Here is a 12600-nt window from a genome sequence, read left to right on the forward strand (position 1 = left end):
CAGCCTGATCTGTGGAGGCAGAGTGTGGAACTCCTAGTTGCATGACCTTTTGCGGCTGTTTGGTCTCTGTGCTGCAGGTATCCTGGTTTCCTTATCTCAGGAATGGGGATAATCAATTTTGCATATTCTTGTTATGAACAATAAATTAATAAATACATGAAAGCACTTAGTACAGTCCATACCACATGGACTAGATAAGCGTTAGTTATTACTGCTATCACTAGTGTTTCTTGCTTATCCTTACAAAACAGTTGTTGAAAGACTGCACCCTGAAGTTGGGCTGTCGGTGTTCAAACTGAAGCTCTCCTGTTACTAGTTTTGTAATGTTAGGTCACGTAGCAAGTCTCTGCTTGCTGTTATTTACAGGAAGATTCAAGTCTTTATAATTCTGTATAATTCCATCTATTGTATCCTTACGGAACTCAGACATCATTTATTCTTCCTCATTCCACTCTCTGTGTCCCTTAATCTCTTTCATAATTTCCATTTCTTTCTCCCTATCTGCTGCACCTGAAAATTTTTCAGATTTTGCAATTCACTAATTCTCCCTTCAACAATGGATAATCTGCTCCTTATTTTGTTTTAACGTCAATGAGCATATTTTTCACTTCTATATTTTCCTTTCTCCAAATTGTTCTGGTCTTTTTGATAATGTCTTGGTTTTTTCCCCATGTTTTCCACTCCATTTGTGTCTTTAAACATACATATATATTTTATAACCTCAATCTGAAAAGTCTGTTATATGAAGTTCTTAAAAGGTCTAATGTAGATGTATGTTGGTCTGCTGACTCTTGCCTAATTCTGAATTATTTCCTTGAATCTTTTACAATTTTTGATTAAAAGCTCATGTTTATTTTCTTTGTGGGGATTCTGGGTGGCCTAGGGTAAGAGTATGTTCTTCCAAAAAGATTTTGTATTTGCTTCTTCCAAGCATCACAGGGTAACACTTTTATTTTAATGTATTGGCTTAGGGTTTCTCAGACTATGCAGATGGTATAAAGAAATCGAAACTGGAAAGCTTATAGTTACAAATTCTCAGGAGAGACTTTTTTTCTCTAAGAACCCAACAAAAGCAGACAACACTCCTTTTCCTCTTCTTTTCCTAGTGGATGAATTTTTCATAATCCATGTTGTTTTACTGGGGATGTATTTATTTGAGGGTCCTGGTTTTATTCTGAGATGGTCTCACTTTTAACTCCTGGTCTTGTGGAGGCCTTATAAGGCTTGGCCCTTCTTCGTGTTGCTTGTGATCTTAATTCCCTTGTTTAATGAAACAAATCCCAACCCCCAACATCATCCTGCAGCCCAAACATCAGCTCTTATGCACACTTTGTTTTCAGTTCCTTCTTTATTTTTAACTCCATGCATTTCCCTTACTTTCTTGAGAACTTAAGAATTAAGACATAGGTCTTTTGTAGAAGAGGATTTTTAAGTTTTAATTTAAGATTTAAAAAGAAATATTTTTAATTTTTTTAAGTTCATTTATTTTTAGAGAGAGAGAGCATAGCAGGGGAGGGGCAGAGAGAGAGAGAGAGAGAGAGAGAGAGAGAGAGAGAGAGAGGAAGAGAGAGAATCTCAAGCCAGCTCTGTGCTGTCAGTGCAGAGCCTGATGTGGGGCTCAATCCCATGTACCCATGAGATCACGACCTGAGCCAAAATCAAGAACTGGACACTTGCAGTGCCTGGTGGCTCAGTCAGTTGGGTATCCAACTTTGGCTCAGGTCATGGTCTCACAGTTCATGGGTTCAAGCTCCGTGTGGGCTCTGTGCTGATGGCTCGAAGCCTAGAGCCTGCTTCAGATTCTGTGTCTCCATCTCTCAACTGCCCCTCTCTTGCTTGCACTCTGTCTCTCTGTCTCTGTCTGTCTGTCTCTCTCTCTCTCTCAAAAAATGAATGGGCATGAAAGAATGGGAGGGGAGTGGACACTTAAATAACTGATGCCCAGATGCCCCTTGCTCATTTCTAACTCAAGTTTGGTATCACATTTTCACAAGAAATAAAAATATTTAAACTGAGATAAAATTTTGATAATATAGGTTATAATAGGATAGTTCCAAATGTCACATGAATATAATGTGGGATAGGAAATCAAGAAAACCGCTGTTTTACAAGGACAAAAAGGACAATAATTAGCATCTAATGACTTACAAATATCAAATCTTCATTTCTGATTTTGTGAAACACCATTTGGTTCACATTATTATGCCTCTGTAATGTTGGTGATGTTGGTACATCAGAAACGCCATTGGTTCTAAAGACTAGAAGATTTGATTTATCTGTTTAAAAAAAAAAAATGAAAAAAATATATATAACCAAACACACTGAGGATATAAACTGTTCCAAAGGGGTAAAATAAAATGTGTTCTATACATAAGAAACACAACTTGTTCATTTCTCCAACAAAGAGAAATTTATTTTAGGAATTTATTCATTGGGCTTTGATGCATTTTAACCAGTTATTTCAAACATTCAAAACTGTAATGATTTCCTTAATTAACATAATTTTTCAGGAATTTTAATAACAATTTTTAATAAACCTCTTATTTCAAGGGATTTATAATCTTACTATCGTTATTTTAAAAGTATAGAAATTAAAATTCTAAAAGAGTATGAAAGTTTTTACTTAGAACAACATACGAGATTTGACAGAGGAGTCTTTCAGTAAGTGATTTTATACCAAGTGATTGTCATTTCTTAAATGTCATTTCAGCATTATGGAACTTCAAGTGACATATAGACTTAAACTGAATAATCCTATCTGAGGATCCTTATACAAGAGAACAAGACAAAATTAATTTGTGTTTGGAGCTGCTTCTCTCATATTTCTTTTGTAATCGATACACTGAAGATGCCTTTTACCATATACACAATCCATGACCAGTATTTTAATACTAACTAGAAAATTATTTTACCTTTCAACTTTGGGGGGCAGCATTTAGTAAACTGGAAAATTATACTGTCGGAGCGAACAGTTTCCATCTGGTAGCAATTCAAAAGATCTTTAAGATTACTGAAGTTCTTCTTGGTCCCGCTGAGGTTGTATTCTCCATTCTCATTTTTTGTAATCAAACAATGCTTATATTCGATGACATTATCTCGCTAAATAAGTTTAATTACACAGACAGAGGGAAAAATCACAATGGTCGCCACAGTAATTATTGCGACAAAAATGTTATCACAGAAACAACCAACAGAACATTTAGACATATGAACTGTGAATCCTAACACAGTACTGGTATAGGGTGAGAGAAGTGCCTGGTTCCTCAAAAAGGTATCTGATGATAATACAAACCTTACATAATGGCTCAACAGTTGATTTTCTTAAAAAGCAAGTAAGAAAGCAATGATAATTATAAGACCATCCTTAAAAACTTCCCATCATTTACAAGACAAAATCTAAAAGTAACTTATAAATAAGGACTTCCAAGAGCAGGCTTCAGCCTCTCCCTCCAACCTCACCTTCTACCGGAGCCAACATATAACCTGTTCTAGCTGTATTAAGCGACTTTAAAAATTTCAAGCAAATGTCATGCTGTTCTCTACGTATGAATATACATCCTCTCCTTCTGAGCAATGGACTTTTAGACACTTCTTTTTTATTTAATTTTTATTCTTGAGACAATGCGAGAGACAGAGTGCAAGCAGCGGACGGGCAGACAGAGGGAGACACAGAGTCTGAAATAGGCTCCAGGCTCTGACCTGTCAGCCCAGAGCAGGACGCGAGGCTCGAACTCATGAACCGTGAGATCATGACCTGAGCTGAAGTCAGACGCTTAACTGACTGAGCCACTCAGGCGCCCCTAGACATTTCTTAACACTAGGGTCAAGTATCATCTTTTCTGTGAGGTACTCCCTAACAACCCTGACCCCATTTCATACGCAAAGACGATTGCCCGTTCACTGTACCACTACTGTATTTGCATAATTAACTCTCCTGGTGATTTTAATATTTTCAGTTTTTCAGTGTTTGTTTTATGTGCTATACTATGAACTTCTTTATTCACCTATTTTTTGAGCTACTTATTAGCATATTCAACCTCCTTAAAACCACTTATGAAATGAAACTGACAAAATACCCCAAATCTTTCCTACTCCAAAAGCTCTTCCTTAATTGCAACCCTTTTTTGTTATTGTCTATGTTTGTCTATACTGACTAATTACAATGCTCAATTTAGTACTTCTTTGGTATATCTTCCTATTTTTGTTTTCCCAAAAGATACATTTCTTAAAGCAGGGTTATGCCATACACTCTCTAGTATACAGCCCTCATATTAGGTTGAGCAAATAAAGTAAACATAAAAAAAATACATTTTGAATTGATGGTTAAATATGTTGGACTGCTATATATTACAGTAAAAAGATACAATGAAATTAGGATAGATTATTAGTAATATTAAATGCTAAACTTATCAAGTAACCCACCTTATATACTTATGGACAATTAATCTACTCTATATGCTAAATATAAAGTGACTGAATTTTATAAAAATTAAAATAATTGAATAACCAAAACATTACTTTGTATACTTTTGTAAGTAAGAAAATTTTGGAAGCTGCTATAAAGTTTCTCAAGATTTATACTATGAGGGGCGCCTGAGTGGCTCAGTCGGTTAAGCATCCGACTTGCACTCAGGTCATGATCTCACAGCTTGAGACTCTGAGCCCCGCATTGGGCTCTAGGCTATGGCTCAAAGCCTGGAGCCTGCTTCAGATTCTGTCTCTCTCTCTCTCTCTCTCTCTCTCTCTCTCTGTCTGCCCCCCACCCCACCACACTCACACTCTGTCTCTTAAAAATGAATAAACATTAAAAAAAAAAATTTTTTTTTTAAAGGGAGGGTTAATGGGGGAGTGGGAGGGAGGGGAAAGTGGGTGATGGGCATGAGGAAGGCACCTGTTGGGATGAGTACTGCGTGTTGTATGAAAACCAATTTGACAATAAATTTCATATTAAAAAAGAAAAAAAATTTTTAATTAAAAAACAAAAAAAAGGGAAAAAGAAAAAAAAGGTTTATACCATGAAACTGCCTTATAAGTAAGAGTATCTTTTTAGATATTTGGGGTAGTAAACAATGTTAGATGAGATTCAAAATTGCCTGTATTAACAGTGTGGTTTCATTGTAGTTTTATCCTTAAAACATATACATGGTAGATCATTATTCTTAATACTGGAAAACCACTAGTTAAACAAATTATGTTTATTTGTTATTGACCTATTTCATTCTAATTCTATAACCAATTACCATAAAAGGAAAATTTGCTTCTGATTCATTTGGTTCTGTGCTTTGGTAAAGATCTCCATTTTTGCAAAAAGAGACTTGAAGAGACTTGGTCAAATTCGACACGCTAGTAACATCCAAATGTCAAAAAATAAAATAAATTTCAGGGGCAACTGGGTGGCTCAGGTCATGATTCGTGGTTCGTGGGTTTGAACCCCCCCGTCAAGCTCTGTGCTGACAGCTCAGAGCCTAGAGCCTGCTTTGGATTCTGTGTCTCCCTCTCTCTCTACCCCTCTCTCACTTGTGCTCTCTCTCTCTCAAAAATAAATAAATAAACGTTTAAAAAAAAGAAATAAATACCAAATGAAAAGACATTATAAATAATTTTATATAAATCCTAGGAATTATATCTTATTTTTTTTAAGTTTATTCATTTATTTTGAGAGAGAGAGTGAGAGCATGAGTTGGGGAAGATCAGAGAGAGAGAGAGAGAGAACCCCAAGCAGTCTCCTCACTGCCAGCACAGAGCCTGACGCAGGGCCCATCTCACCAACCGTGAGATCATGACCTGAGGCCAAAATCAAGAAATGGACGCTTAACCGACTGAGCCACCCAGGCGCCCCCACATCTTGTTTATTGATACAGAATCTCTGAGCTTAACTAAGCATTATTATTCTAGTTATCATATCCAGAGCTGTCATTCTGAGTATTAAAAAAAAGAAAAAATTGTAGATAAACATGAGGGGGAAATTATACAGGCTAAATAAAGACGTTACCTTTGCCAGAGGAGGGGAGTGGGATGGGAAATGAAATTTTACAAAAAAAGTTACCATTTATTGTGAAATACTAACCTCGACAGCAAAAGTCAGAAAATATTTATTAAAGTCCTTAGGACTGCATCGAAGTACATAGAGTCCAGTCTGATTACCTGCTTTCTTCAGTTTACTGATGGCAAAATCCATTCTAAAGGTAAAGAAGTAATTTGAATAATATAGCAAGTCCCATGACACTAAGACCAAAATGTAATCTAAGAGATCAAAAGTCAAATCTAAAAGTCTCAGACTTTTTATAAGTCTCCTCTATTTTATATGCTTATCAATTACCTTATAAGGAAAAGTATTACAGTACTTTTTGCGATAAGTTCAAATCAATTTTTAACTATTTCAAAGCTATTTTGCGATAAGTTCAAATCAATTCAAGGGTTTTAAACACAAATAAAAGGTATAGTAAGATACAGAAAATCACTAAGAACATTTTGTTCATTTGAATTTTCTGTCTTATAATTAAAAATTTAGTTTCTTTAAAAACCATGTTCACTCCCAGAAAACTTCATTTAACTATGCAAACAATATATCATAAAACACTTATGTCTTTGCTACCATCGCAATTACTAGTATAAAAATTTATATGCCTTATTTTAGTATTTAATACCAAAGTATAATAGAAGACCTATGGCAAGTGACAAAGATTACTGATTTTCAAATTTTACTATATGTTTTATTGAAGCTGGACATCTTGAAAGAAAAGTTAAAAGGTCATCTATATGAAAGCAGGAAAAATCTGTTTCATTCATCACTGTATTTCTCATACACAAACCAGTGGCACATATTAGGCACCCAGCAAATGTTCTATAAATAAATGAAAGAATGCTTGAATGGATGGATGAAGAATGAATGAATGAATGGTAGGAGTTTTTAAATACTAAATACGTAAGTTATAGAATGTTCAAGTAGTGCAACTTTTTCATAACAACCATACTTACTATTAAACAGATTAGAGGTATAGACAGAAACAAGTCTTAAACATCAGTCCGGATACGTTTTTTGCAAATATTTAATTAAGGGCAGGTTAAGGTCAAGACACTTCCAGACTCTTTCTTCTTTACAAGTCTTTCAAGCCTGGTACCAATCCGAAAGTACATACAGGCTGAGCGATAACTAAAACTCGGGCTAAACAGATGCCGTGCGGGACACTTGGCTTTATCCAGTACTACAGTCAGGGTCTGTCCCTGTGTGGATCCATATGGAGCTAGCAGCCACAGGGCACTATTTAGGTACAAAGTTATTAAAACTACATTCAGTTTCAAAACCCAGTCCCTCAGTTGCACTAGCTACGTCATGAATGCTAACTGGCCACAAGTAGCTAGCGACTACTGTATTGAACAGCACAGAAACAGAGCGCTGTCACTTTCATCCCTGCACAAAGCACTGCACGCCACTCACTCATCTTCGAAACAGGGACATCACAACACATCTTGTGAACACAAGTTTTCAGTAAGAGGAGCTGGATTATCAAAAAATAATGATTACTAAATTTTGCACTGTGGTTCCTCTGCAGTATTTCAAAATTAATGAAATATAAATTGGATGATTTTTTTAAAAAAAATTAACACTCAAGAGTTACTTAAACACACCTAGGCAGCTAAACACCAGGCTCAATTTAAGCCTTATAGGCTTAAATTAATTAATTAATTAAATTTAAATTTAATCTCAATTTAAGTCTTATAGGCTTCGATACAGAAAGCAAGTGACATCCTAAATGATTCTAATTATTATACAATCTGATTGCAAATCAACTTTTGTTAAGGAAAAGAAAAACCTACTTCTGTGAAATTAAGGTTAGTATTTTGTTCCTAAACTCCTAAACCTATGTATATCATCACTTCGTTGTAAAAAATTCTTTGTCAGTATCTAATTGACTTTTTAAAAAAATTACTTTTAAAGTCTGTATTACTCACAAAATTGGGCCATGACAGTTGCTTTGTATATTTTCAAGCACCATCGGAGGTGCTACTTCTTTACAGAGGTAATGATGTGCATCCGCGGTTAATCTGTAATAGCCATCAATTAATGACACAAAGGATAAAGCTTCTCTTAATGAGCTTAGTTCAATTTCCTAAGCAGAGAAAAGAAAAGGAAATAATAAGTATCATTTAAAAGGTCAACTGCATGTTACATATTGAACATTCTCTCCACTCCATGTCATTAGATGAATTCTCTTAAATTAATTTTCTTATAAATTGCTCAAATGTCTTTTATGCCTCCCAATTACCCAATATGGATTATAAATTCTTATGTATGAGATTTTACACTCCTCAAATATGGGCTTATCACATCTTTCTAGTTCACTTTTATCCATAATTCTGCTGTATTTCCCAATACCCCAATTAGACAAATATGCCAGTCATCTCAATTAGAAATCTATCTGGTCTGACATAAAAGTTGGTATTAATTAGAAATAATAAGTATTTATTTTTACATACCAAGTATACACTACTAAGGTTAAAACATTCATGCTGTAAACTCAAATGTATATAGTATAAACTAAAATCATATATAGCTATGCCATGATTGTATCATACATACGTAAGCGAGCATATAATCAGCCTAAAATGCAACATCTCTTACAATGGAAAAACCCTTATTTAATAGAAGCAACTTCGCCTAAAATCAGGAATAAGATAGAAAGCCCAATACTTAATACTGTGTTGTACTGTATTTAGTTAACATAATTAGGCCATAGAAAGAAATATAAGACTAGAAGTATCTCTATTTGGAGATTATATGATTGTGTACTTGGGAAACCCAAAAGAAGACAACTACTAAACTACTACATCACAAAGATAATTCACTGGGAGATAGGATATACAAGTCAATAGCTTTCACAGATATAAAAAGTACTCAGATTGTGTAATGAGAAAATAGACCCATTTATAATAGCAACCCACACATAAAATAGTACCTAAAATTAAACTTAACCAAAAAATGTACGAAATCAATTAAAAGCAGAAAAGAAAATTAGTCAAAGGTTATAAAAAGACAATCTGCAGAAGAAGACATACAAACAGCTGGTTTACAAACACGTAAGAGCTTGCTCAATCTCAGGTTCTAATTAAGCAAATTAAATATAGCACAGGACAGCAATTTTTATCCATCAGTTTGGTAAAATATTTAAAACCTGATAACATTCAAGGAATCTCCAATGAACATGAGGGTACCGATCTCTCTTCAGGGTAGTGACTTTGTTTCCTTTGGATACACACCCTGAAGTGGAACTCCTAGAACAGGATGCTAAATTTTGTGTGAAGTGTATTTTACCACACTTTTAAAGATAAAAAGAAAAGACGGGGCACCTGGGTGGCTTAGTAGATCAAGTGACCGACAGCTGATTTTGGCTCAGGTCACGATCTCACGGTTCGTGAGTCTGAGACCCACGTCAGGCTCCACACGAGCAGTGCAGAGCCTGCTTGGGAGTCTCTCTCTCCTTCTTCCTCTCTCAAAATAAACTTTAAAGACAAAACAAAACAAAAATTTTTAAAAAGGGTCTCCTGGGTGGCTCAGGCAGGCGTCTGACTTTGGCTCAGGTCACGATCTCACGGTTCATGGGTTCGGGCCCCACGTCAGGCTCCGTGTGGATGGTGCAGAGCCTGGAGCCTGCTTCCGATTCTGTGTCTCCCTCTCTCTCTGCCTTCCCCTGCTCACTTTCTCTCTCTCTCAAAAATATTAATAAACATTAAGAAAGTAATAACAAAAATAAAGCCAACAAGTCCAAATACCATCCCATAAAGTACATTATGTTACTACAGGATGTTCATATTAGCATCAATAAACTCTTCTAGAAATACTTATTGTTTTATAAACACCACATTTACAGAATGAAGGCATCCCCTGACAGAACCAGGTAAGCAATTTAAGAGCAGAGTATAAGGGAATTTAGTTCCTCCCTTTCAGTTAAAATAAGCAGGCTTTCTAACGACACTTATCATGCTGAGCACTGTGTGATGTACAGGATTATCAAATCATTATGTTGTACATCTGAAGCTAAATAACATTATGTGTCAACTATACTTCAGTAAAAAAATTTTTTTAATAAAAAACAAAATAAGTGGGTTTTCTGAAGCTGACCAAATAAAGAGAAAGAACCATCTTTTAGAACCAATCACGTGTTACAGCTTAGGTAGGGCTAACCTGGGACTGGTTTACGTTTTGTTATGTGAATCCCAGAAAGCACTGTTTTAATGAGGCAGCATGACTGGCATTATGCACATCCCTACTGATAAAAGGAATGTCGTCAGGACTGAGCATTACAACGGGGAACTGACACAGCCCACAGCAGGGGAGTGGAGGAACTGCTAACTTGCCAATCATAAAAATGAGTGAGAAACACATTAATGCTCAAGACATTCTGGGAAGATTGTGCTGGTAGCGATACAAAAGCTAGCTGTACCCAAAAACTTGCTAAACTGATGTTTACATTTAGAGTTATATTTAAAACCATCATCAGAATGCCTACAAGAAAATAACTCTGGTTTCAGGACTCTAAAGCACTTATTTCTGACAACTGTTAAACGTAATCATTATGTAACTACAGAGCAAACTCACCAGATTTTTACCATCTTGCTTATGGATAGTTACAATTCTACTTTCATTTGAGCCTTCTTGGTTTCCTTGTTTAATAGTCACATCAATGATATCAGGAAAGTCACAATATAACTGTAAATCCTATAATTAAGAGCATTTGAAATTAAAAACAGGCAGAACTAAGGGAGCCATTTTAAAATAAGACTATGAAGGACATAACGTTCATTCCAAATTCTTTAAAATAAAAAAGTATTGACAGCAACAGATCAGCATTAAATGGGATTCCCTCCCTCAATAGTCTAACCCTAAGACTTACTGTGTCCTGTTTACCAAGAACTAATTATGCTACAGTACCCTTCAATCCAATCAACATGGATAGGAACTATTGCCAGAAAGTTGAAGTTTAACCAAGAAAGAATGAACGTAATCTAATAATAATCCAAGAACATAGATATGAACAAACTTAAAACTTGTAGTGTAAGACTTAAAAAAATAACAAGTAGACATCATCTTAAAATCAATTAAAATTAAACTTTTCCAATTAAACTTTATGATTGTGCTTATTATCAATAATGGTAAAATTTCAAAAAGAGGCAAAACTACCTTAAAAATCACTTTTAGAATTCAAGCCCTTTTGGAAACTGTAAGAACACCATTAGTAATATTTGTCATAAAAAATAAATAAAAAACCATTTAAGAACAATAAGAAAAGAATTATAGACATGACCTTGATGGTTTCACAGTATTAAAAACTTCCACTTTTATCAATGAGAGAAGAGAATCGCAAGTTCATGTTTCAAATGAGAAAAATTACTTTGTTTCTATTGGCATTCACTTAAATTAACAAAGAAGGAGAACATATCATTAAGGATTACCTGTTCTGTCAGTGTCTCACTTTCTTTATGTTTCCCTCTTGACCACTGAATTCCACCGTTTCCAGTTATTACAATGGTTGCAAAAATCTCCTCACCTGAAGGACCTCTTCCAGGTTCTTTTACTTCAAATTGCTCTGTGTAGAAGGCAGACTGAAGTGTTTCCAGATTTATAAGATACTTAAGTTTCAAGTTTCTGGCAGTGGCTTTGCAATGGCTGAACTGCTCAATAAATCTGCGAAATCTATACCTTATTCTCTTCCTTGTCAAAATATGATAGTCTTGGATCTTTGCTCGAACACATTTTGGTAAGAATGTCTTGTAGCTATGGATAAAGAACACACAGAGAAAGACAAAACAAACTGGAACACAAATCTAAAATGAAACTGAAAGAGAAATTAGCACCTTTCTCCACGACAGGTAAATGCAGCAGTGCAGGAAGTAGTCAAGTGGAGAAAGGGGACAGGGCTGGCACCGATATAATATAAATCCTGAAGGTTTTGTCTGAAGACGTGAAAATATACAAAAATTCTGAGTTACCACAAATGTTTAGAACAGGATATGTTAATTTTCTTCCCCTAATGAAATGAAGACTTAGTCTAGTTAATAATGGAGTCTCTAAAAATTTGTTTTCTCTGACCATCTTACATATCATTTTTTGGGCACTGTGTTGCAAATACTTCCTATGATGCCGTACACCAAAATGTATCTGAATTCTGGAAACTGTTACATTTTGTTGGAAGCCAGTGTTGTTCCTTATGCAAACATATTTCTTTGGTATACATTATTTTCTAGGTCATTTTCAATAACTCCTAATAATTCCTTTGCAATCCAAATGATTCCACTTAGAAATGACTCTTTGGTAATTCTGCCTCTATGTAAAACATCCTAAAGAAGAGAGACAACTTCCCTCCTGCTCAAATATCTGACAAATGAAGAAAATTTTATTTCTGAAGGTACATTAAATTTCCATGCCTTCCCATGTGCTAATCCTTCTTCCCATCACCCGTCTCCTATCTGGTTGGCTCTTACTTATTCCAAAAGTCCCAGCTCAAGCATCATCCAATCCAGGTAACCTCTCTCAATGACTATATTAGATGGTCCTCCCTTTGTCAGACAGTATTCTGTGCACCATTCCATAGTATCACTTAT

General features: G+C 35.2%; 1 protein-coding gene across 7 annotated transcripts in view; it reads right to left on the bottom strand.

Moving 5' to 3' along the window:
* Window positions 1–12600, bottom strand: part of JAK2 (Janus kinase 2) — a 117448-nt gene that overhangs the window by 32169 nt on the left and 72679 nt on the right. For all 7 annotated transcript variants that reach the window (XM_042913701.1, XM_042913696.1, XM_042913699.1 and 4 more), the window contains 6 exons: window positions 11452–11773; window positions 10598–10717; window positions 7954–8111; window positions 6068–6179; window positions 2913–3099; window positions 2149–2276 (listed from right to left, as the gene is read on the bottom strand). In XM_042913701.1, the coding sequence (XP_042769635.1) occupies window positions 2149–2276; window positions 2913–3099; window positions 6068–6179; window positions 7954–8111; window positions 10598–10717; window positions 11452–11773 (1027 nt within the window). The remainder of the gene's footprint in view (window positions 1–2148; window positions 2277–2912; window positions 3100–6067; window positions 6180–7953; window positions 8112–10597; window positions 10718–11451; window positions 11774–12600) is intronic.

The sequence above is a fragment of the Panthera leo genome, chromosome D4 (genome assembly GCF_018350215.1).
Source record: "Panthera leo isolate Ple1 chromosome D4, P.leo_Ple1_pat1.1, whole genome shotgun sequence".
Lineage (NCBI taxonomy): Eukaryota > Metazoa > Chordata > Mammalia > Carnivora > Felidae > Panthera > Panthera leo.